This window comes from Chiloscyllium plagiosum, chromosome 2, assembly GCF_004010195.1.
Source record: "Chiloscyllium plagiosum isolate BGI_BamShark_2017 chromosome 2, ASM401019v2, whole genome shotgun sequence".
Taxonomy (NCBI): domain Eukaryota; kingdom Metazoa; phylum Chordata; class Chondrichthyes; order Orectolobiformes; family Hemiscylliidae; genus Chiloscyllium; species Chiloscyllium plagiosum.
Genome location: NC_057711.1, coordinates 69,719,535 through 69,746,041, shown reverse-complemented (window position 1 = coordinate 69,746,041; position 26,507 = coordinate 69,719,535). Strand labels below are relative to the sequence as shown.

The 26,507-nt window shown below is 40.3% G+C and overlaps 1 protein-coding gene across 3 annotated transcripts in view; it reads right to left on the bottom strand.

The window, feature by feature from the left end:
• The window catches only part of snx2 (sorting nexin 2), a 52,308-nt gene that overhangs the window by 15,682 nt on the left and 10,119 nt on the right, over window positions 1–26,507 (bottom strand). For all 3 annotated transcript variants that reach the window (XM_043711692.1, XM_043711687.1, XM_043711701.1), the window contains exons 4-12: window positions 26,005–26,071; window positions 25,499–25,542; window positions 24,610–24,751; window positions 22,490–22,568; window positions 10,945–11,020; window positions 7,765–7,878; window positions 7,426–7,519; window positions 4,346–4,551; window positions 1,244–1,387 (exon numbers count right to left, since the gene is read on the bottom strand). In XM_043711692.1, the coding sequence (XP_043567627.1) occupies window positions 1,244–1,387; window positions 4,346–4,551; window positions 7,426–7,519; window positions 7,765–7,878; window positions 10,945–11,020; window positions 22,490–22,568; window positions 24,610–24,751; window positions 25,499–25,542; window positions 26,005–26,071 (966 nt within the window). The remainder of the gene's footprint in view (window positions 1–1,243; window positions 1,388–4,345; window positions 4,552–7,425; window positions 7,520–7,764; window positions 7,879–10,944; window positions 11,021–22,489; window positions 22,569–24,609; window positions 24,752–25,498; window positions 25,543–26,004; window positions 26,072–26,507) is intronic.

Below are 26,507 nucleotides of genomic sequence, written 5' to 3'. Positions count from 1 at the left end.
AGAGAGGAGAGAAAAAAAAAAGTCAAGAACAAGGGCTCATTGGCAAACTTCTTCACAGGGGGTGGTGAACTTTTGGTCTCCTGTGTAGGGATTTCCACTTCATTGAATATATTCAAAGAAATGAAGGGAATGCAACAGGGGGAAAACAGTGGGAGGATAACATGGGGTGGAGGGTTGGAAGAGCAGGGGAGAAGAGAAATATCAGTTATGTTGAATGATGGAGCAGGTTCAGAGAGCTGAATAGCCTAATTTTGTTTTTGAAATCCAGATCACTGCAGTATATAGTGTAAAGCAGATCAATTGAATGATCGTTAACTTTAAAGTGGTGCATGCTTCCAATACAATTTAGAAAACACGTGTCTTGATCCTATATTTTGGTAGCTTAATTGACAGCCATAATCAGAAACCTAAAACTGAACAGCTGCATTTCTTAAGATACATCTTCCAGGGAAAAGTGTGCACATGAGGAAAAGTGCTTGTGGGTTGACTAAGCTAATAGTATTTAAAGCAATTATATACTCACATACTACAATTGACTACAGATTCTGGAGCTCCTAGCTGTACTGGCTCAAATCAAGAAGCAAAGTAAAAACCTAAATGCTGCAATTAAATTTCAACATTTGCTCCATTGGAGCTTTGTTAAATGCAGAGCAAGACAGCATTACGTAGATAGTTTAAAACAACTGAACATAACATGTACTATGAAATATTTATGGATACCACCATCATGGCAGTGCCTAGCATCTACAAGAAACTAGGCTCCTTTAACAGCTTTTGCTTCTACCACATACGAGGACAGGGACAGTAGATCCAACTACCAGCTGCAAATTTCAAGCTGCACACCATCTGGACTTGGAACATTACTGCTCCTTCACTGTCACTGGGTCAAAATTCTGGAACTCCCCATCAGTACTGTGGACACACTTATGCCTACATCCTGCTCAAAAGGTCTGCAATAGCTCAAGGAGACAGCTCAACCTCCTAGGGCAATAAATGCTGGCCTAGCTAGGGACACCTATATTCCATGAATTAAGAGAAGACTGCCTGTTTTTCAGGTGCAGGCATATTAAATAAAGAGAACTATCAAATTTTAACAAAATATTATATACTACAGATTATTGGCTTCAAAAAGCCAAAATAGGCATTTGATTTGTCATGCAAATAATATAAAGTTTTTACTTATCATGCTTTGAAGATATCTTAAAGTTTAAAACAAAACATCTAGGTAAAGAAAAGTACTCACTTCTCTAATTTCTTCTTTAGCTTGCTGCATTTTGTCTGGTTTATTTGCATACTGGAGTTTGGCATCAGCTTCCCGTTTCTTTTGCAGAGTTGCTTGCGCATCTTGCCATTTTTGCCAGCATTTCATTCGATAATCAAACACACCCTGCAAATAAAAAACCTTTTTAAATAAAGAAAAGAATGCACCTCTGAAGACTTGTTCAAGTTGAAGCTATTTGGAGTTAACTGTTGCTTTGGTGGACAGGAAGTCTGGACATATCCCATCCATAGAAGTTTCCAGCACAGAATGGGCAAGTAACAATACCAAAAATTCATGAATGAGACAGTCCAATGTCATTCCCACTGTGTATAACCAAGAAAATAATGGAATAACAAAGTCAACGTAGATTTGTGAAAAACATTTAAACAACGTTTGTTTAGATACATGTCCACAAACTAATGTCTTACGTGTACAACTCTATGGCACTTGAACAAAAGTCCCAAAAAAAGTGTAGTGACAAATACAAGTTAACTAATGTATAGAAAAGGAGTACAGTAGTAGAAAACAAGGGAGTACAGGATGGTATCAATCTAGAATTAGGAAGTTTGTAATTCCAAAAGTCACAAATTAAATGCAAATAAAATGATTACCTCAGTGAAGGCACTTTAATCATGGCCACAATTATTGAATTGTACATCCAATTGGGAAGGATAAGATTGAATTCACAAATATTTTAAAACGTAAGAGCAACTTTGTGGACATGAAAGCTGAGCTAGCGGAAGTGAAGCAGCATACTAGCAGACCGGAAGATCAATACAGACAGGTGAGAGACACTTAACGGTGTCGCTCAGTATAGTCACCAAGAAGATTCCTACTATAATTTTAAAGGAAGGCTATCAATGATTAAAGGAGGTAGGTATAGCATGAAGCTTGAAGAAATAAGATTTCAATATGCAACGATTAACATCAGGTCAGATAAGTGACAAGGATGAGGAAATGGCAGACAATGACTAAACATTTAATCAAAACAATATGAGAAAGCTAGCCAGAAAGATAGCAAGACTACTTCCCCCCTCCCAAAACACAAGTTGTCTTTGCTCATTAGGTTTTTTTGAATTCACTCTTGGGATACAAGTGTGGCTGGGTTGTCACCATTTACTGTATGCCCCTACTTGCCCTTGGAGGTGGTGGCAATGGAGGTGCCTTCTTGAACTGCTACCATCTACATGATTTATGTTGACCCACAACTTCCTAGCGAGTGAAGGAACAATATATTTCCAAGTCAAGATGGAGAGTGGCTTGGAGGGAAACTTGCAGGTGATGTTCCCATATATGTGCTTCGTGGCCAAAAGATTTCGAAGGAGCTCTCCAAGGATCTTTGAATTTCTGCAGTGCATAGTGTCACACTGCTGCGGAGGTGGTTTAGGAGTGGCTGTTTGTGGATATGCTGTCAGTCAAGCAGGCTTTGTCCTAGATGTTGTAAAACAGCTTGTGACTGGAGTTGCATCCAGAGTAGGGAGTATTCTATCACATACCTAATGTGTGCCTCGTGGATGGTGAGCAAGCTTTGTGGAATCTGGTGGTGAGCTACTTATATGGGAATGGTCGTTAGTTATCAAAAATTCTCTAGATTCAGGCAAGTTTCCACTTAACAGTCCATCTCTCTGTTCAAAGAGGCAGAGAAACCTGTAAACTACAGGCCAGTTAGCTTAACAGTGGTTATAAAAGCACTTCAAAAATTGATCATGGAAGAGATTATAACTATATATAGTCGGATCAAGGATTCTATTAGAAAAGTGAATTGAACATAATGCTTGGTTCTCTTTTTAAAAAAAAAATAGAGCATGGAGACAAAATCTGAGCAGTTTTGGTCTACTGAAAGCAGCATGCAAATGCATTGGAGGCATTTCAGAGCTGGTTTAGGTCTTGGGATAAAGGATTGGATAGGCTGAGTGTTTTTTCACTGGAATGTAGGAGAAGGTGAGGGGTTACATACACAAAATTCTGCATGTATTTGACAAGGGAAGTGCAAAAAAAGGTTTGTGGGTCAGTGCATGACCAAAAGGTGGGAATGTTTTTAAACAGCAGATGAGAAGTTATTTTTTCAAGAATGCAGTTTTGAATGATTGTAAAGATGGAGACATGTTAAGTTCTTGCTCAGCAAGGGAGTTAAGGCTAATGGGATAGATGTGAATGTAGAATCAGCAAAACAGATTTGCCATGATCTTGTTCAGTGACACAGCAAGCATCTGCTCCAATTTCTAATGCTCATGTTACCTTAGACAACCAAGTTCATTTTTGCTAACCTACAGGCCTTTAAACTCCAGTTATATAGCTTAATAAGCTAACAGGTCAGCAAGTTTTAGAATTGTGGTATCTACAAAAGTTACACCACTGCACGCAATTAATATGCATTAAGCATAGACATCTACATTTACAGGGCTGAAGCAGTGTAATCTAATTAATAGTAGCTTTGTTTCCTGCAATTAATTTTCTTTAAGCTTACTTTGCTCAAATTAAGGATTTTGTCGCAGCATATGACTTGCCTCAGGTTTCAGAAAATCTGTACACTGTTTAGGCTTATATATTAAAAAAAAAGGATCAGAGTCGTGTCACATAATATGCACTGGTTGCAAAGTGACATTTTCCTTGGCTCGTCTACTCCAACATTTGAACAGCACAAGGGTAGTTTTTCACAATTCCAGCATGTCAAAACATGTAAGTAGTGAAATAATATCAATTAAATTTCTTCCACTCCAAGCCTATATTTCTCAAATGCATGAGGAGTGCGAGGAAATATTGAGTGAGTGTTTAGAGCAACAATAATAAAAAAAGACGAGACGGTGAAATCATGGCAACAAAATGTAATAGTTTCAGTGTAACTAAAATTCAAAGTATCCATCCTAAAGCATTTACACCTTTCCTCAAGAGGGATTTATCCCCACATTTCAGTATGATAGATACAAGTCATCTAATTAGATTAGCTTGTCCCTTGGTTAAAACAATATTATCCAATGCATTTTAACATTAGTGTTCTCAGAAAAGAACTTTGAATGGGTTTACAATATCTTGCAGATCTGACCAAAATACCTTGTTAGTACTTAACCAGATCGGACAGTTTACCTTTACAGAAGAGATGAGTCGAACATAATCACTTAGAAGCTCTGCAAATAGGTAAAAGTCAGCACAAGCTTGTTCTTGGTGAAGCTGGTCTATCTTCTCTTCAACTTCTGCTAGCTGGGATAGTGCTCTTGATAGAGCAGTGTGGTCCTCAGAGTTACCCAGCATGGCTGCACTCTTGGCAAATGCAGCTGTATTGGCAGAGAGCTCTAAACAAAAAAAAAGTTAGTGTTAAACACTTGAAAGTAATTTAATTACCAGCTTAAATATGGAAAAATTGCTGAAACAGCCCCCATATATTGTGGAGTTAAGTGGCTGACTTGCCAAGTACAACTCTGGTTCACTAATGTCATTTTAGTTAAGGAAATCTGCCATCCTTAAAAAAGGTCTGGCCGATGATTCCAGATTTACAGCAGTGAGGTTGACATTTAAACCACCCTCAAAATTGCCTTGCAAGCCACACAGTTCAAAGGCAATTAGTGAACAATGACTAGCCAGTGATACCCAAAGAACAAATTTAAACAAACTGAATTCAAAATCTCCTATAGATACCACTTCAAACAAAAAAAAAAGGCCAGACTAAAATGGAGCCATCACTTGAGCCAAGTGAGAGTTTAAACACAAAATTAGCACTTTGAACTCATTTGTTCAAACAGGGAGACTATTACACCGTTATAATAAAACAGGTTGCAAGAGGAAAAAAGGAGGTTGCAGAAAAGCTGGTAGGACAGTGGACAACTTACCCAAGCAGAATGAGATGAGATATTCTCCCTGAGAGAATTAGGAATTGTCAAGGCACTGGCAACAATCTTCCTTCGATACAGAAGTGGTACAAGAGGACTAGAATATTGTAAGTGTTACAATGAGGTCCTCAAAAAGGAATAAAACCAGGCAGTTCAATGTCTGGTGGAAAGGTTTTAGAAGCAATAACTCAGCAGAAAAAAAAAGTTTAACAGTTAACTGACAAAAGCTAAGCGAGCAAAGATTGGAGAACAAATTGCATTTGATTATTAGTATTTTGACAAGAAAGGAGAGATAACTGAAGTGCAATGTACAGAAAAACTTGCAAAAAGGAATTTGGCAAAGTACAGCATGCCTGAGGAAATATGAATCAGATGGGAATTAAAGTCAGTAACAAGCATGGGCACAAGACCCAGGGCTAGAAAACAGTTAAGGAATATACAGCATAGAACATTTTGGAATTCAAAGTGCTTGAGGAGCTCAGGTACAGTAGCATTTGTGGGAGACAATAGTCAACATTAATGTTTTGAAGTGGACTGGAAACATGACCTCTCTCCACAAATACTGCCAGACCTGTTGACATTTCAAAATTCCATAGCCACAACACTTTGTTTCTATGTACAGCGTTCATGCCTTTAAGCCACCCACAACCACCCCCTACCAAACCAGTGCACCTTATTTCCCTCCAATGCTTACCAAGACATCACTTAGGAAGCATCTACACTATTCCTGTGATAGTTGTGACAAACTTGTAGCAGCTTTTCCCAACAGGGAGGACGAGTGGTTTACCCCAGGTCGCTCATTTGATGTATGACTTGGGCCTGGTGCTACAGTGGATGACTTAAAATTTGGAGATGATAGCTTGGAAATTAGAGAATATAGTAATAGACATGCAAGTTGTTGGAATTAGCAGTCAGGTATGACAAATGTGATCCAAAAACTTTGCTCAGGAAAAAACAGCTAAATAGGTACAAGAAAAAGATCTGGAGGGGTTTGAGGTGTGTATAAATCCTGAGGTAGAACAGGTTAAAGAATCAAAGCAGTTAATAAGCATTGATAATAAAAGGTAGACAGTGGGGAACAGTTTGTGAAGCCTCTAAAATTAGTTTAGCCTCATAGAAATACTGTCTAATGTTGGCAGTTTTTAGAAACTAGGAGAAAGTAAGGACTGCAGATGCTGGAGATCAGCTGAAAAAGGTGTTGCTGGAAAAGCGCAGCAGGTCAGGCAGCATCCAAGGAGCAGGGGAATTGACGTTTCGGGCAGGAGCTCTTCTTCAGAAATCCTGAAGGGCTCATGCCCGAAACGTCGATTCTCCCGCAGTTTTTAAAAACTACCAATATTGGAGATGATTTAAAAAGAGACTTTTGGTAGTATGTGTAGAAAGGAAGTAGAGTTCACATTTCACATCTGGTGACTCTTCATCTGAACCCTGATGTTCTGATTGAAAAAAGTCACTGGATTTGAAATGTGAACTCTGCCTTCTCTTCATGGATGTTGCCAGACCAGTGGTACTTCAAAAAGTTAATCTAATGCTAGGCATCACCTTTCAAGGAGAAAGGCTTTCCATAAAGTACGAGAGATTTAAAACAGTGGACCCAGAGTTGGGGACTTGTGGTTGTGTCCACGCAACTGAGCAAGTGGTTGCTTTCCTGATAGGCAGGATGTAGAAGAGTTAAAACACATTTAAAATCAGGGTTTAGATAGAGTAAACAATAAAATGCTTTAGAACAGCTGAATGGTCAATAGAGAAGCCTGTTGTTAGGTGGTTTCTGTTTAAAAGATGATAAAAGGATAAAAAAAAAATTGCATAGGAGGTAGGAAAGGAGCTTGGAATTGCTCTAACTGGACTGTTTTGTGCCTCCTCATCCCTCCAAAAGAACCAGAAAGCCTCAAGGATGAGCGTGTGTTGTAATATGACTGAAAGTAATTACTTTCAGGTTTAGCTGAAAACAGGATGGTTTTAAAAAACGTTGTTGGGATAAATACAGGCTCAGTACTTTAAAATTGGAAAAAGATGAATATTTTCTGGAAGGACTGCATGAATTAATAGTATGAACCTTGCAAATCACTAGCAAAATTTGCACTCTTCATAGGAACCCATTTCCTCACCATAACATACCAAAGCATCAGATTACTCAATTAAAGATGGAATCAAGCTAAAATGGTCACAAAAGCAAAATCAGGATTGAAGATTTTAAATAAGATTTTAGCCTGACTTCAAAGTTCCTCAATTACTGGGAAGAAAAAAAAAATCTAGAAGCTGAGTGCAAAACAGAAGCTAGGTATACATAATGATGAGTCTACTACATCCAGCAATTGTCGTGAGCTTCAGTTTACAAACCTTTCCTGTGGCAGACTAGGAGATCAACACTGGTGTGTAGTTTCCTTAACTGCTGGTCCAGGTTTTCAAACTGCTGCTGCTTTTCCTCAAACCACTGCCAAACGAGGAATGGAGTTAATTTACTAAGAACAAATCATTACAAAATTACATTACCAATAGTAAACTACATTCCTTCTTTTCAATAAAAAGAAAATTAACTGTGGTCACAGCCTTCACCAATTTAACTGAATTCAAAGAAAATAAGCAAATAGCTTATCTTATAGTCTTTTCACCCTCAGAAAGAAACTGAAGAATCTCATTAATTCAACTCATTAATCAGGTTCAAAAATCAGCTCTTACTGCATCCGATTCATTCATCTTGATTGTCATTTTGTTGACAGCATCGGCGGCCTTATTCACCATCCTCAATATGCCTGCTCCACTTAGGGCCTGGGTGTTAACCGCACGAGGCAGCTAGAATTGAATGACAAATAAGGGTGAGCAATCCTGTTAAGTGCCTTGCTTCTGTCTAGTTAAAGTGCAAGGAAAGGGCCACAGCAGTTTCTGCTCTTATACATTTCAATATACTTCAACTCTCTGCAGCTTACTCAGTTATACAAACTTTATTGACCAATTTCTTGGGTATCTTAATCTGCAAATATGAACTAAAGACAATAGTTGGTATGCTTATCAAAACATTAATCATTTAAATCTTACATAAGCAAAATATTTTGAATACTACAGAAAAGTACTGTCAATGTATACAAACTTAGATCACAAGTTATATTTTGATGTCAATATCAAATTCAAGACTTTTGCATAGGGTGATCATATACATATCTATGATATATTACAGGGCCAAAATGTTTTCACTGGCAGAGTTTGCCCAATCTGACAATTCAGCCTTAGGCACTTAAGTCTCAAGTTTACTATAAATGAAAGCTGAAACAGTTGAGTGGTCAATACATTTCTTTAACCAGATTCAAAGATTGAGAAATAAGTTAGTGACTTAATGACCTAATTTAACTAAGAATTTTAAATATAAAAATCAATGTAGTAATACGAGGGGATTTGAAATTGTAATTCCTCCTCAGGTCATTTGAATAATGGAATTCCATGCCCAGCAATCGAGTATTGCTAACGATGGAACAATGGATTGCTTAATCTCACTTATTTGATCATATAGTTCACCTCTAAACACTTGTCTACTCCTACCCATTGCTCCAAAATCCAAAAAACTTCTCCCTCAGAACTTGTAGTCATTTGCTGCTTAATGTCTCAACCTGGTCACTTATCCAGATTGTTTCTATGTACGGTCTTCACTTTTTAGAAGTCAAATTACCAGTTGTCTCAAAGATCTGAACCAGCAATCCAAAAATAGATCCAATCCACAACTTCATAATATTTAAAATCAACCTGGTTTTGACAAAAGATTTATTCTCTAAAAATAAGGTTTAACTTCAGCCAAAAGCTGCAAAAGTATTGTATGATCAAAATGTTGGATAGTTAAGTTTCCCAATATCATGTTTGAATGTTTAGCAAGTAGTCACTGATAGCAAACAAAAACAACCTGATTCCCACTTAAACTGGAGGATTTAAAGAATGTGGAGTCACTTAGATTTGATACAAGTCAACTCAAAATGTTGATAGTATCTGTGCAAGAAACTACCTAACTTGAGCATTTTCAATGTTTTAATTTCAGTTTCCAGCACTTCAATTTCTAAATAAGGTTTACTTTCATTATGTATATGCTATTATTTTAACCCGAATAGACACCGAATACCCCACTAACATCCTGAGGATTACCATTTGACCAGAAACTGTATAGAGGACTTGTGTAACTCACTCCCTAACTTCCCAAAGCCTATCTTTAAAATAAAAAGTATAAAAACCAGTAGTGTGACAAAATATTGCCCACTTTTTGGGCAGAACACTGCTTCAGCAGCACAAACATTATTCAGAACAAGGAGCCCACTTGATTGCTGTTACAAATTCCACAACCATTCTACTGACATACCAAGTGTCTATCTACAGGACACACTACAGAAATGTGCTAAAGATTTAAGACAGCAACTTCCAACCTAGAACCACTCATGTAGGAGAACAAAATCAGATTCCCGACACAGTGTGGAAGTAAGCCATTCAGCCCATCAACTCCACTGACTAACCAAAAAAAAAACCCATTCCACCCCTCAACATTTTCCCTGTAACCCTGCACTTCCCATGGCTAATCCACCTAGCCTGCAAATCCGGGAGTGGGGAGGGAGGAAAGAAGGAAAGGAAAGAGAACTCCACAGTCAGTAACACAAGAGTGGAATCAAACCAGAGTACCTGATGCTGAAGCAGATAGATATGAGAACACAATTTAAATTCCCTTAAAACCACTCACCATTCTGAGTTGGAAATATATCACAATTGCTTTGCTGTCACTGGGTCAGATTCCTAGAATTCCCTCTAGTGGCATTGTGGGTCTACTTACTGAGTCAGTAGGAGCTCACCATTACTGCCTTCCCAAGGCCACAAAGGGATGGGGACTGAATACTGGACCAGCCAGCAACACTCACTGGTGAATTTTAAAAATTTCAATTTCAACACTGACCTGAGAGAACAAAATCTATTCCTATTACTTTATATATTGGACTCCTACATTAAGACTATCACCACATTTAGTAGTCTACATCAACTGCACAAGATAAATCACAACACAGAAGGGAGAGCACAAGAGGGTCACAGAATTGCTCTGCCTGCATGAGTATCAATCCAAGTAAGACCAAGACCAATATTGTTTAAAATTTTATAACTTTAAGAAATTACAACTACAGCTATCACAATGAAAACACTGGAAAGGTGAAATTTGACAACTCGATTAGATCATAGTGGAAAAATCCACTGAAACTACAAGATCAACTGAACTCTGTTTAAAGTCTAGCAAATATATAGGAAACACTGGTATGGAATTCATGGCTATGTAAATTAGAACAAAATTATAAACTTCAGAACCAAAAACAAGGGGAAAGTAACTGGTCAGAAAAATAAGTGCTGCGTCAGACTTAGCCCATCTTGGCACAATTGGGCAATTCCAAGGCTTTTAAATTCACTGCTCAGTTCACACTGGAGTTGGCTTGCAAGTCCATTCTTGATCATTTTGCATACCACTCCATACCCCAACTTATATATTGAGCTACATTCAATTTGTATTTGGTAGATTTTATTTTGTATAGGCTTTTCCAAAAGGCTCTCAGCTTCTGAAAACAATTCAGAATTTGTCATATTTTAACAGTGCTCCAGTAATCACTTATGTTCAAATGGCTGCTCAACTATAAACATAGAAAATAGTTTCCAGAGGTGAAGAAATCTTGAATTTTCAGTGTCCTCTAACTACAGCTACTAGACATCACATCCAAGAACCATGCTCTATGACAGCAGAAAGTACTACTGTTTGCGTTTACCTACTGCATATAGAGGAAAACTCCCCAAAAGATTACATTTTATCAAGAACTCCTACTTAGCTTTCATATTAAACATTCTGGAAAAGCATACCTCACTACTTTCTAAAAATTGCCGCAAATCAGGATCTTGCAAAAGGGTAGGATGGTTTATTGTCCGCTGTAGATACCTGAATATTAAAACAGATAATTGTTAATTTCTCATCTGACCAGAAAGCAAAGTATTTCAGAAAGTATTCACAACCTGTTAATCAAAGTCAATAATTGACCAGAAAGGCAAATTTAGTTTGAATGTTACCTATAATTTAAAGATTTCAGTTCTACATTTCAAGTGTCAATTCTAGTCTTGCATGAAACACACAAGAGTCAGTCTTCCACACAAAGTCTTCTGTCTGAAGTGACAAGTATTAAATGACTGACCTTTTGGTATGTCAGCAGGTTTAAAAAAAAGGGCAAAGAAATGTCAGGGCCCTCCAAAATGCAATTTTTATTCTATGCATCAAGATGCACAAAATATCAAACAAAGCAAGTCATGTCATGACAAGATAATACCAGATAAGTCTTACATTACCAGATGATATATTTGGCTTTGTGCACATTTTTTGATCTTATAATAAAATATACACTTAAGCTCTATCAAGCAATTGAGATAGAAACAGTATCAACCACGTTTAATGATCCCATAGGGAGAAAAGAAGAACTTCATTTAAATTATATCCCCAAATCCAAAAGCTCTGATCATCAAATAACCAGTATTTACCAATCTGAAAATTTGCATTTTGGTATCAATCTAAAGATGTGGCCAATTTTTCCAAGTTCCACCCCCCCTCCCCAGTATCATTATCATTAGTAGCTTGCAACAATATAATGTACATCTGGGCAATTAAAATTACTTTGCTGCGTGCTGTGCACTAGTTTGCTCACTTCCACCTTGCACCACTGGCTAATAGTAATTCAAAACAAAGAACGAAATGCTTAACACTTCAAGCACATAAGCCTCAGTATAAAATCCTCAGCTGGTAAGGCACAGAAATCAAGTTCATCCCTACTCAAACACTGAATTATGAGAATCAAGTCATTTGGATCCCAGACATGGGATCAGAGAACACATGTGGGCCTGAAGTAAATAGCTCCATTGCCTTGTGGATATACTAGTATGTTTGAAAGCTATGAGTAAACCCTAACGAAAGGAAAAAAACCATGGTCCGAGTGGAGCCTAAAAGTATGGCAGTATCTAAACATATCATGGTCCATATATTGTGGAACATCTATACCAGCCCCACACGAGGTCCTAGCTCCCAGCCCTGCCGTGTTTTCACCATCCCTCCAGAACTACCCCGGAGGATGAAAGATCAGTCCTCAGCAGAGGCCTCACCTTCATTCCCCTACGCTCTTGGATTAACGGGTTCAACACGCGGCAAGACATCGAACAATTCTTCCGCTGCCTTCACCTCCGCACCTACTTATTCAACCAGGATTCTCACCCACCCTCTGATGACCCCTTCTCCAACACACCCCATCCACCTGGACACCCCGTGCTGGCTTTTTCCTGCCCTCGATCTCTTCATAGCCAACTGCTGCCACGACATTAACCGCCTCAACCTCTCCACCCTTCTCACCCACTCCAACCTCTCACCCTCAGAACATTCAGCCCTCCACTCCCTCCGTTCCAACCCCAACCTCACTATCAAACCAGCAGACAAGGGAGGCGCAGTAGTATTTGGCGCACCGACCTTTACACCGCTGAGGCTAAACGCCAGCTCACAGACACCTCCCCCTACTGCCCCCCTTGACCATGACCCCACCTCCCACCACCAAACCATCATCTCCCAGACCATCCATAACCTCATCACCTCAGGGGATCTCCCACCCACCGCCTCCAACCTCAGTCCCACAAGCCCGCACCGCCCATTTCTACCTCCTGCCCAAAATCCACAAACCTGACTGCCCCAGCCGACCCATTGTCTCAGCCTGCTCCTGCCCCACCGAACTCATCTCTGCATACCTCGACTCGGTCCTGTCCCCCTTAGTCCAAGAACTCCCCACCTATGTTCGGGACACCACCCACGCCCTCCACCTTCTCCATGATTTGCGCTTCCCCAGTCCCCAACACCTTATCATCGACATCCAGTCCCTGTATACCTCCATCCCCCATCACGAAGGACTCAAAGCCCTCCGCTTCTTCCTTTCCCACCGTACCAACCAGTACCCTTCCACTGACACCCTCCTTCAACTGACTGAACTGGTCCTCACCCTGAACAACTTCTCTTTCCAATCGTCCCACTTCCTCCAAACCAAAAGGAGTAGCCACGGGCACCCGCATGGGCCCCAGCTATGCCTGCCTCTTCGTAGGATGTGTGGAACAGTCCATCTTCCGCAGCTACACTGGCACAACCCCCAGCTTTTCCTCCGCTACATCAATGACTGTATCGGCGCTGCCTCGTGCTCCCAGGAGGAGGTTTAACACTTCATCCACTTTACTAACACCTTCCACCCAGACCTCAAATTCACCTGGACCGTCTCAGACTCCTTCCTCCCTTTCCTAGACCTCTCCATTTCTATCTCGGAGGACCAAGTCAACACAGACATTTACTATAAACCAACCGTCCGACTCCCACAGCTAGCTAGACTACACCTCCTCCCACCCTGCCCCCTGTAAAAATGCCATCCCATATTCCCAATTCCTTAGTCTCTGCTGCATCTGCTCCCAGGAGGACCAGTTCCAATACCGGAAACCCAGATGGCCTCCTTCTTCAGAGACCGCAATTTCCCCCCAGACGTGATCGACGATGCTCTCCACTTCCCGCTCCTCTGCCCGAGCTCCACATCTCCAACCACCAGGCCAGAACCCTACTGGTCCTCACCTACCACCCCATCAACCTCCATATACATCACATCATCCGTCGTCATTTCCGCCACCTCCAAATGGACCCCACCACCAGGGATATGTTTCCCTCCCCTATCAGCGTTCCGAAAAGACCACTCCCTCGTCAGGTCCACACCCCCCACCAACCCAACCTCCACACCTGGCACCTTCCCCTGCAACCACAAGAAATGCAAAACTTGCACCCACACCTCCCTGCCCCCTTACTTCCCTCCAAGGGATCCTTCCACATCCGCCACAAATTCACCTGCACCTCCACTCATCATTTATTGCATCCGCTGCACCAGATGTGGCCTCCTCTATATTGGGGAGACAGGCCGCCTACTTGTGGAACATTTTAGAGGACACCTCTGGGACACCCAGACCAACCAACCCAATCACCCCGTGGCTCAACACTTCAACTCCCCCTCTCACTCCACGAAGGACATGCAGGTCCAAGGCCTCCTCCATCGCCAGACCATAGCAACACTTCAGCTGGAGGAAGAGCGCCTCATCTTCTGCCTAGGAACCCTCCAACCACAAGGGATGAACTCAGATTTCTCCAGTTTCCTCACTTTCCCTCCCCCCACCTTGTCTCAGTCCCAACCCTCGAACTCAGCACCACCTTCCTAACCTGCAATCTTCTTCCTGACCTCTCCACACCCACCCCACCCCATCACCCTCACCTTAACCTCCTTCCACCTATCGCATTTCCAACACCCCTCCCCCAAGTCCCTACTCCCGACCTTTTATCTTAGCCTGCTTGGCACACTTTCCTCATTCCTGAAGGGCTTATGCCCCGATACGTCGATTCTCCTGCTCCTTGGATGCTGCCCGACCTGCTGCACTTTTTCAGCAATATATTTTCAGCTCTGATCGCCAGCATCTGCAGTCCTCACTTTCTCCTAGAACATCTATACTTAAGGACTACTCAGACTTGCAACTTCAGGGAAGACACCCATTTTACCATATTGAACAAAACACAAGAAATGTTGACAGGTTTTTGCCAGAACAGATTTTCCTGCTTCAGATGCTGCCTGACCTGCTGTGCTTTTCCAGCACCACACTCTACTAACCTCCAGTATCTGCAGTCCTCACTTTCACCTACAAGAAATGCATGTACAACTGACTATTTTTGTTGATAGAGAAGATAGGTGCTACAGGACAGTGGAAAAGACCAGCACATTCCTTGGATCAGCCACAATGCACCTCAAGTAAGGATCTGATCCACCAGCATCACTTGGTGTTTGGCATCCCTGAAAAAGGATGAAACTCATTGCAGCAGGTTTAAAATCAACAGCTTGACAGTTGGAACATCAGGACCACGTACACCGAACTGAAATTTTAAATAGCAGGCAAGCCAGCTGTGAAGCTTGAAAAAGGCTAAATGTGATATGGATCAGAAAACATTCAGCTGGGAGAGTTGAGAGATGGAGGAAATAAGCACGTCTGCGAATTCTGGATGATTAAGCAATTCACTAGAGGTGGCAGCTTCACAAACAGTGAGGAGTTCAGTAGCAATTCAAAAGATTAAAAAAATAGTGTAGGCATTTGTAACAATTTATAGCCAGACATTTGTGTACAACATCCACCTCCACCTTCAGCCATTTCTCAGTACCATGGAATGAGTCAAGTTGGCTGAAGGCACAAGCCCTGCAAAAGGTTGAGTCCAAACAATTTTCCAACAACAGCACTGAAGACTTTTGCTTCAAAACATACCCTTACCCCCAGCCAAACTGTTCCAGTGTGACTACACAGACGTGGAAAGTTGCCCAGTCCAAATAAAAGACAATTCTAACCCAGTCAGTCAGTCAATTACCACTTAGTTCACTTGTGATCATTAAAGTGATGGAAGATGTAATCAATAACTTAATGCTTGCTTAGCAATAATATGCTCACTGACTGTTTGGCTTTTGGCAGGGCCACTCAGCTCCTAAATTTAGTGCAGCTTTGGTATGAACCTGGACAAACAAAAGCTGAACTTAGAGGGGCTCTCTGTCCTTGACAAAGGGTGTTGCCCATTTCATGAATTACAAAAGACCCCTACCAAAACTAAAGTCAACAGAAATTAGGGGGATGACTCTCCACTGGATGGAATCATAAGTACCAAATAGGAAGTCGTTGGGGGGGGGGGGGGGGGGCAGGGGGGAAAAAAAAAAAAAAGAAGAGGGAGGCACTCATCTCCACTCCAGGACATCTCTGCAGGAGTTCCTCAGGTTAATGGCCTAGGCTGCTTCAATTAATCAGAAATGGGGATTGGTGCTGATAATCTCAAATGTTGAATACTATTTTAGGCTCCATGGACAGAAAAAGTGTCCAAATGTAATAAGAGCTCTGTATTATCCAGGCTAGTGTAGTTCAAATGTGGACAATGGCCATCACGGAGTGCATTTAACCATGCAACATTGAATTCCCTGCTATTAACATCATGGGAGGTTACAACTGACCAGAAATTGAACTAGCTTATATAAATGCTCCAGCTACAAAGAACAGTTTGAAGACGAAGATCCTGCAGTTAGTAAACTGTGCACTAATTCTCAAGTCTGTCCACATCAAGACAAGTCAGAAAGTAAGGCAATAGAAAACTCCCTGCTTGCAGGAGGAGTGCAGCTCCAGTACAAGCTTGAAACCCATGCACAGGAAAGCAGCCTGCTTGATTGGCACATCAACAAACACCCACTCCACTACCAACATACAGTAGCAGTCTTGGATAGCAGGAACAGTAATGATATTGAATAGATGTTCCTTGAGCTTAGGGATGTGACCTATATGGATTTCAGTAAGATGTTTGACAAGGTTTTGCATAATTGACTTAGTCTTGCTAAGTCAAGGGAGAACTAGCAAACTGGATACCAAGCTGGCTCAAAAAGCTAGAAGATAGAGAGTGGAGGAGGAAGGAAGGAAGGCTGTTTTTCAGACTGGAGGCCTAGGACCAGAGGTATGCCACAAGGATACTGCAGAATCCACTGCTTTGTCATCTATATACGTTATTTGGATATTAGCACAGGAGGTATGGTTAGTAAAGTTATAGAGGACACCAAAATTGGAGATGTAGTGGAAAACGAAGGTTACTTATGAATACAACAGGATCCTGACCAGTTGGGCCAATGGGTAAAGGAGTGGCAGGTGGAGATTAATTTTAATAAACTTGGTGTAGTTTGATAAGGCAAATCAGGGCAGGACTTACACACTTAATAGTAAGGTCCTGGGAGTGTTGCTGAAGATCTTGGAGTAGTTCTTTGAAAATAGAGTCCCAGGGAGACAGCTAGTCAAGGTACACTTGCCTTTAATCGCTCACTGCATTGAGTGTAGGAGTTGAGAGATTATGTTGCAGCTGTACAGAACATTGGTTAGGCCACTTTTGGAGTACCACATTCAGTTCTGGTCTCCCTGCTATAGGAAAGATGTTGTGAAATTAGAGTGTAGAAAAGATTTAAGGATATTGTCAGAGATGGACGGTTTGAGCTATAGGGAGAGGCTAAATAGGTTGGGGCTATTTGCCTAGAGCTTCAGAGGCTGAGGGGTGACATTACCTAGAAGAAGTTTATAAAATCATGAGGGGTATGGATAGGTGAATAGCCATGGTCTTTTGCCGAGGGTAAGAGTCCGAAAGCTATGCCTTCTAGTTTAAGGTGAGAAGGGAAGATTTAAAAAAAAGGAATCTAAGGGGCAACATTTTCAGAGGGTGGTGGGTTTATGGAATGAACTGCCAGAGGAAGTGGTGGAGGCCAGTACAATTGCAACATTTGAAAAGGCATCTCTAATGGATATATGACCAGGAAGGGTTTACAGGAATATGGGTCAATGGGACTATATTAATTTAGGATATCTGGTCAGCACAGATGAGTTGGGCTGAAGGGTCTGTTTCCATGCTGTACAACAATATTAAAAAAAGGGGCCAGAAATGGAAAAGCTAACAGTTCTGATGCTATGTCAGTGATGAAATCAATTAAGTGATTTAATCACTAAAAAGAGATTAAAGTTCTGAATTCAGGAACATCTGCTACATTGATCAATATTCTACCTGGGTTATATTTAGTAAAGTATGTTTTGACAGAATTAAAAAAGGGACATGTATAACAGTATCAAGGTAGCAACAGGCCTATCAACATACAGTTCCATTGCAGAGTGCAATAAGTGAGTGAAATATTACAAGTGGCACAAGACCATCCTCCAGATACTGGAGAGACTGCCCAAAATCAGGAACAGCTACATCAAATCCCCAAATAAGCAACTATTGGTATTTCTATTCACTACTAACAGAATTCCAGATGATGCCACCCAAACTAAATCAAGCACGGAAAAAAAACAAAGTCAACTCTACAGAAGGAGAGGATAGCACTTTAGGAGGAGTAAAGCAAAGATTGGCCTTTTTTACTACAAGATCACAATCTCAACACCTGTATCATGACAACAGGCTGAAAGACCTACTCCTGTTCCTAACTGAAGTGTCCCCACATTTCACTTCATTAAACAAGCTGCATACCATACTAAAAAAAGTAAAGCAGCTTAGCTTGACCTCTGAAATTAAAGACAGTTGTTCAATGCTGCTCCACTAACCTTCCAGAAATATCTCAAATTAATGGATGCATAGCAAAAAACAGCAGGTGTTTGAACCAGGTTTAGTAAGGTAATATGGAACAGTAGACTGAGAATATCAAACCTATGAAGGAACTGCATTCTCTAACAGATAGATCTGAACAGCATACATTACGCAAGGTAAGAGACCGAACAATTTCCATCTTCACTGCCTTATATTCTCAGCATTTCTTGGCAAGGCACTACCTAACAAAGTTAGGAATGTCCTAATTTCAACTGGCATATAACTAAGCCACAATGTCTGCAATGACTCAATTACATTCCAATACATATTGACCATACAATCCAAAACCTTGTGCAGTGGACTTTACCTTTGCTAAAAGAACACTTACAACTAAGACATTAAGTTGGGAACATGGACAGGCATTTGAAATAAATTGCTGACAGCCAAGTTTCCAGTCTGAAGAGGCATTGGAGGAGACAAGAAACTGAGAAGGGTCAGCTCGTCACCAAATCCTACAGCTTCAGACCACTGCTTTCAGCTGCAAAATAGTGACTGTACTTATGATAGAGCAGGCTCCTCAGCTGGCCCAGGCAATGTTCAGTCAATGGCTAAAGCACAAACCAGTTAAGACAATGTCAGAAATAAACAGAAGTCTTCATTAAACTATGGTACTAATTATTCATATAAACCGGAGTCAATTAATCTATGTAATGCTGATATCTTTAAGGTGCACTTAACAGGTCCACTCCATTCCCCACTTTCACATTCAGTGCTTCCATATCCAAAAATTCTTAATAGCCCTGATTGTCTGCACCCATTTTGAAAAATAATCTGATGCACTCTTGGATCCAAGACCTCCTGTTTAATAGGCACTTTACACTGCTACCTACAAAAACAACCTATTTGTAACACTTGGTTGCTTTGCAATGCATTCACATATGGTAGCTTATAGAAAAGCATTTACTTATTTCCCTCAATTCAAGGCTGCATTCCTTTTAATGTAGTATATCCTTGAAATCTCAAGTAGCACCTCAACTGCTGATGAAAATTCAGTTTGTATTCCATTTACTTATATAGATTGCTTTGCAGAAAAAAAAAACAAATACTACCATGAGACTGTATTGACAGGGTGGAGTGTACTTCTAAGTTGCAAATGCACTGTTACAGATTGTATGATGCATATTTTCACTGAAACCAAGACAAACTACATTCAGAATTGGTTCTAAAATTGGTGTGTAAACACTGGCCCATAACATAGGATTGCCAAAAACAGAAATGACTTAATGTTATAACATTTACTATCTTCAGTAACACTAAATGACAACATCAGGAAAACATGCAATGAAGGACAAAAACTTCCAGCTTTGGAAGTAGTATTTCCCAAAATCATTTATAACTACTTTCAAAATCATATCTATCTTTCTACATATCTACAGCTACCGATTTACTCAACTGCTTCCTTCCGTTCAAAATTCAATGCCTAAGTCCGCAGTATAAAACATTAAATCAGGCTATTCCCCAGTACACTTCCCTTCTCAACCCAAGTCCACAGACTTGAAAAATCATGGCAGACAACAGGCAAGCGGTAGACATGATCTTGTATGGACTTCAATAGGGCATTTGACAAGGTTCCCCATGGGAGACTGATTGGCAAAGTTAGAACTCATGGAATACAGGGAGAACTAGCCACATGGCTATAGAACTGACTCAAAAAGTAGAAGGCTAGAGGCCTTGACCAGTGGAGTGCCACAAGGATTGGTGCTGGGTCCACTACTTTATCATTTATAAATGACTTGGATGTGAGCATAAGGAGGTATAGTTACCAATTTTGAAGATTGCACCAAAATTAGAGGTGTAGTTGACAGCAAAGAAGGTTACCTCCAATTACAACAGGATCTTGATCAGATGGGCCAATGGGTGGCTGATGGAGTTTATTTTAGATAAATTGAGGTGCTGCATTTCAGAAAAGCAAGTCTTAGCAGGACTTGTACACTTAATGGTAAAGGTCCTAGGGAGAGTTGCTGAACAAAGACCTCAGAGTGCAGGTTCATACTTTCTCCTTGAAAGTAGAGTTGCAGTAGATAGGATAGTGAAGGTAGTGTTTGGTATGCTTTCCTTTATTGATCAGAGTATGAGTATAGGAGTTGGGAGGTCATGTTGCAGCTGCACAGGACATTGGTTATGTCACTTTTGGAATGGTGAGAGATTCTGGTCTCCTACCAGAAGGAGATCATGAATCTTGAAAGGGTTCAGAAAAGACTTCCAAGGATGTTGCCAGGGTTGCAGGATTTGAGCTATAGAGAGGTTAAATAGGCTGGGGCCGTTTTCCCTGGAGCAGAGGTGGAGGGGTGACCTTATAGAGGTCAATAGTATCATGAGGGGAATGGATAGAGTAAATAGACAAGGTCTTTATGCTGGGGTCAGAGTCCAGAACTAGAGGGCATAGGTTTAGGATGAGAGGGGAAGATATAAAAGAGACTTGAGGGGCAACATTCTCACTCAGAGGGTGGTATGTGTATGGAATGAGCTGCCAGAGGAAGTGGAGGCTGGTACAATTGTGACATTTAAAACGCATCTGGATGGGTACATGAATAGGAACGTTGGGAGGGATATGGGCCAAATGTTGGCAGGTGGGACAAGATTGGGTCAGGGTATCTAGTCAGCATGGATGAGTTGGACCAAAAGGGTCTGTTTCCATGCTGTACATCTATGAATCTAACACCTGTGCTGACTGGACCAAACTACATGACTTGCTTTTGTCTGCCTCAAAATAATTCAATATTCTAGTAACAGCAAGATAGCCTGCATTTTAAAATTTGTAGAGTACAAAATTTAAATCACATTCCCCTTTCTGCAGCAATAAATGTTTTAAAAAATCTTTTTATAAGGTCATGCATATAGATATCTAAACAGGTACCTCTCCACTTCCCTTAACCCGGTGGGAAAATGAGGAATTGGAGTAGACATCTTAAGTGCACCAGCATTATCGGAGTTATTTGACTCCTGTTTATAAGAAGAATTAGTTTATAAGAAGTTTAATGAAGGCTTTCTTTACTTCTGACACCCAAGAGGACTTGTCCAGCAATAAAAGAGTCGAGAACGTGGCGCTGGAAAAGCACAGCAGGCCAGGCAGCATCGGAGAAGCGAAAGAATAAACATTTCAGGCAAAAGCCCTTAATCAGGAATCATCCCTTCCTCGAATGCTGCTTGACCTGCTGTGCTTTTCCAGCACCACACCCTCTACTCCAGTATCTACAGTCCTCACTTTCACCAGCAACAGATAGGATCAAAATACTCATGCTGTTTGAACTGGCAGTAGCTGGATATGGTTGATCACATTTGCCAACACTTCTCTAGAGTGCCGCAGCTGAAGGGAGCTCACCTAACTGAAGTCAGAATTATATAAAGACCCCCCTCAATTGGAGGTGTTGGAGAGATTATTTTCACCCATACTAGCAGCACTAGTAAATCAACTCCTTGCTGCTTGCTTCCCAGCCAGTGCAGAATATTCCTACTAGCATGCTTGTTTTAGCAGTGGAGGCAGAAAATGTCTTTTACCTCTAGTCTTGAATCTTTCAATGCAAAGACTTTTATACCCTTATACCAAACTTCATCGTGAGTTGTGGTGGTGGCAGGATCAAGTCCAATTCACCAGTTACACTTGCTGACTACTGGGGCCCAGTCCAGCAATGCAGTTCAAAAAAGTTCTTTTCCCCTCAATGGCACCACCCCATTGCAATTGCTACGCTACTCTATCCAAAGGAACCTTATTAACATTCATGCAAGTTCAGCCTTTTAAGCATCTGGTTGGTGCCTCTGCTTTCAAATTGACCAGACAGCTCTGGACTCTGGTCAGTTCTTCTGCGGGTGCTTCAGCCAAACAACATATATATAAAAGCCCAAATCAGGCTATTTAACTATGCAAATAAATGGATAAGTTTAAAAAGACAAGAAAAGCAAGCTGAAGAAAGAATTGTAAGCTAATCTGATGCCTTTAAGTATTCATATGGAAAGCCAACTTAAAGTGCATCCCTAAAGTGAGCAAACACATGATCCCAGAGAGCCTCAAAAGTAGAAGTGTAATGATCAGTAGCTGCCATCAAAATACACTCAGGGATCCATCCAAGTTTTAGGATAGCATAGATCAGAAGTTAAATCAAATCTTCTCCATAATTAGGTCATACCTTTTTAGGTCATATATTCAAGATTTTTAAATTCTGTTAAGAAAGTTACCTCTCCAAGGATGCTCTCCTTTTTTCAACAAAATCTGCTGATGATGGATCTTCTTTTCCAACTTTGACTTTGGTCATACCTTTAGAGGGTAAAAACAAATTATCCATGTCAGGTCAGTTTTGTTAGTGCTTCATCCAAGTCCAGAGTTTAGTCAGCCAAAATTCAGTTCAGTCAAATTTAGAACTGTTCAATTTTGCACGTCAAAATTTGTAAACTCTCATTTCCCATCACTTTAGAAAAAGGGATGAAATACTCTTGGAGGCAACAAAAAGATAAAATTGCAGTGTTGGAAAGGTGGTGGTGGAGGAATTATGCATGGCCAGGACAGTTCCTCGAAGCAACATGTAAATAGTCCATTCTAGATCAGGTATTGGGGGAAGGGATCCTGCAGATGATCAAAGTTGCAGTGGAGCATTTTTGGAACAGTGATTACTTACTGATAAGGAAGAGAGTAGTCCTCAGCTGAAAGTACTAAACTGGGGAAAGGCTAACTACCGCAATATTAGACAGGAACTGTCAAATGCAGATTGGGGTGGTTGTTGGAGGGAAAGTCCACATCTGGCATGTGAGATTCTTTTACAAGGCCAAGTATGCAGGACCAAAATACTCCTGTGAAAGTGAAGGATAAGAACAGCAAGATTAGGGAACCTTGACAAGAGAAAGAGTTTGTTGTTTCAAAAACATTCGAAAAAAGTAAGGTTTATGAAACTGAAGACAGAGTGCCCTCAAAAGAATCCAACAATAGCACAATAGAACTCTAGTTAGAAGGAGCCATGAAATGTCTTTGGCAAACAAGATTAAAAGGAAAATACCAACTCATTTCATAGAGACAAAAATTAAAAAAAAAAATTGACATTAAGAGCAAGAGGGTAACTAAACGGATCAGTCCTCAAGGAAGATTTAGCCATGGAACCAAAGGAAGTTAGTTTGGGGAGGGACGTGTGCACAGATGCAGTCTATCTGCACTTGACAGGCCTTTGACAAAATGCCTCATGCAGGCTGATACAGAAGGTGAGGTCCCATGGGACCCATGGTGAGCTGGATACAGAACTGTCTTGGTCACAGAAGGTAGGGGAAGGTGGTTTTCCTGACTGGGGTCCCTGCTATTAAGTGATCTGGAGGAGAATGTAAGTGGCCTGATTACTAAATTTGTAGATGACAGACTGGGAGAGCAGTGGATAGTGAAGAGGTTTGCTAGCAATATAGCATGATAAAGGTAGGCTGGAAACTTGGCTAGAGAATTAGTGGGTAGAGTTCAATCCAGACGAAGTGAGCTGAAGCATTTGGCAAGATTAATATATAGTCCAGGGCAGAGCTCTTAGGAGCATCAACAGACTGAAGGATTGAGGCATACAGGTCCAATTTCACTGAAACCAATTTAAGTTGATAAAGTTGGTCAAGGCAGCATATGGCATGCTTGCCAATTTTTTGTACTCTGCAGAGAATTCGTGCTGCAGATGTATAGACCTATAGTTAGGTCACAATTGGAATAATGCATCAGTTCCAATCACATGAATAGAAGGATGTGTAGGCTTTGGAGAAAGTACAGAAGAAATGATTTTGCCTGGATCGAAGGCATTAGCTATGAGGAGAGGTTGGATAAACTTCATCTGTTTTCACTTAAAGAGGAAAAGGTGACCTGGAAGTAGTTTATAAAATTGAGACAAGGAAAGAATAGTCAGTCTTGCCCCTCTCCCTCACCCCCAGGGAGAAACATTACTTAGTCTTAAACAGTTACAGTAAAAAAGGATATGCAAGAGGCAAGTGCTTTTTTACTCAGAGGGTGTAATTGTCTGGAGAATGCTGCCAGGAGACAAAACAAAAACAACTTTTAGAGGCATCTTGACAGATCTAGGATTCTGAGAAGAGGGATACAGATAGTGCACATGTTTAAAAAAAAGGGTTTCTTTAGTTTAGGAAAGGCATCATATGCCAGCACATGCTTAGTGATCTGAAGGGACTGTTCCTGTACTGAGCTTTGTTGTACAATTGTCAAGAAACAGTACCAGCCTTATACCTACATTGTATCTTAAAAGTCAGGACAGAGCATGGAACAGTATGTCACAACCAAACAGTGCAGGCATTAAATGCACTTTGCTACAATTAAAAATCATCCTTACCTACAAGACTTTTCTCTGGTGCAGGAGGAACTATATAACCGACATGCATATATTTTGCTGCTAATTTGCTGTGCAGACCCAGAAAGTCACTAAATCTCCTTTTCACTGTAAACTCTTTGCTGTTAAACATGGACAAAGTAGTCTGCATGAAAGAAACAGATCCATAATTACTCTAGTTGGCATGGACTATTTAACCATCAGCTGGAAGTGCCTCTCTGAAGGGAAGGAAAAACTCTGGTCCAAACTAAGATTAAAGTCTTAGTGTAACCTTGGGAAAATGCTGAAGTTTGCATTATTTCAAATGTTTGAAACAAGAGGATTTATGTTTAAAATAGTGTTGCCTCCATACTTTTAATATAGTGTACAGCATGCAAATCAGTATCTTTATTGATAGAGAAAACAGCACCAGAAAGGTAGGAAATATAAAGCCTTTTACTAAGATTCAAGAATTGGTCCAGTTTATTTCACTCCACTATAGTTGATTTTGAACATCTTAAAGCATGACCTCCAGTGAGAGATAATGTTATGTATACAAGAGGGTCTTACTGCACGGTCCAATACTGTAGTGTAATGGGTTTCCTTATGCCTGGTTGGAACATGATTGTCTGCTTTAGAAGCATTCCTCCATTATAAGGAGCCGTATAATTAGGTACGTGGGGAAGGGTAGAGATATTAGGGTCCATGTCATTTATGTGTACAGAGGGTCCACAGCCCAGGTACGTGTAGATGATGTCACGCCTGGCACCGTTACGGGTGTGTGTGCGCGCATGCGGTGGATTTGTTGTATTATTCAGCTAATTGGCTCAGATATTTTAATCTAAAAATCATACTTTAGCAAAACCAGGACAAAGTTCAATCCATCAAGAACATTTTGCATTGTATCCATTACCTTAGTGGATACTCTGTAAGCCATGTAAGCATTCATTCCATCACCTAAGTACCAAGACAAGACATTATTAGACAGAAATACACATTACAGCTTGCTACAGAAAAGGATATCTAGATGACTGATTTAATGCAGGTTCTAAAGGAGTGATAATAAAAAAGTAAAGACAAGGAACAGGAAGCAAAATAAAAAAAAAAGGTTCACAGCAAAGCTCCATGAAGGAAATTTGGGAACAGGAAATGGTGATTAATTCTACAAAGTTCCTTCCTAGAAAGGAAATTAAAAATACAAAGGAAAAAGTGGGAATGTTAACCAAATGACAGGAATGCACTAAATAGCTATACAAAAAAAAGTGTGGGCTCAGCTGAAAGAAAATACAAAAAAAAGTGTAAAACAGTCAAGTCTTAAAAAAAACTTAATGAAAGGAGTCCAAATATTGTTATAGTTTACTACACTACTTTATAAAGGGATAAGTAGTCAGACTGTCATTATGTTAACCTTTTACTCACCAACTTTTTCTGGATCAGAAACAGACACATGAATGTCAAATGTATCACCATTAGCTTCTTCCTCAATCTGGAATAAAAGAATGGGCACCAGTCTAAATACTTAAATTGTTAAGCACAAAAGATCTAAATTAAACAGAATCCTGAACAGACTTAATTCAGATTTTTTAGAATGGATCATTAAGGAAAAAAAATTAAAATGCAACATTAAATTCAAGTAGTGACACAAAAGGCTTTATTAATTAGAAAGACAAGTTTTAATATCTATCAGAACTAGTTAACTTGAGTAATAGTAAACTGAAGACTATGGAGAATGCAGTATCATGTATAAGAAGTTTGGTTCAGTTTTGTTTGGTATAGTAAAGAGCATGCCCTTTCAGTACTCGTTATTAATTGCCTACATACTTCTGTAATACTTGAACCAAAGAAGTCTGGGATAAAATTTTATTTGATCAACTACCAGAATTTAAAGTTATGAATAAGATCAGCCTCAGTCCATCACATAC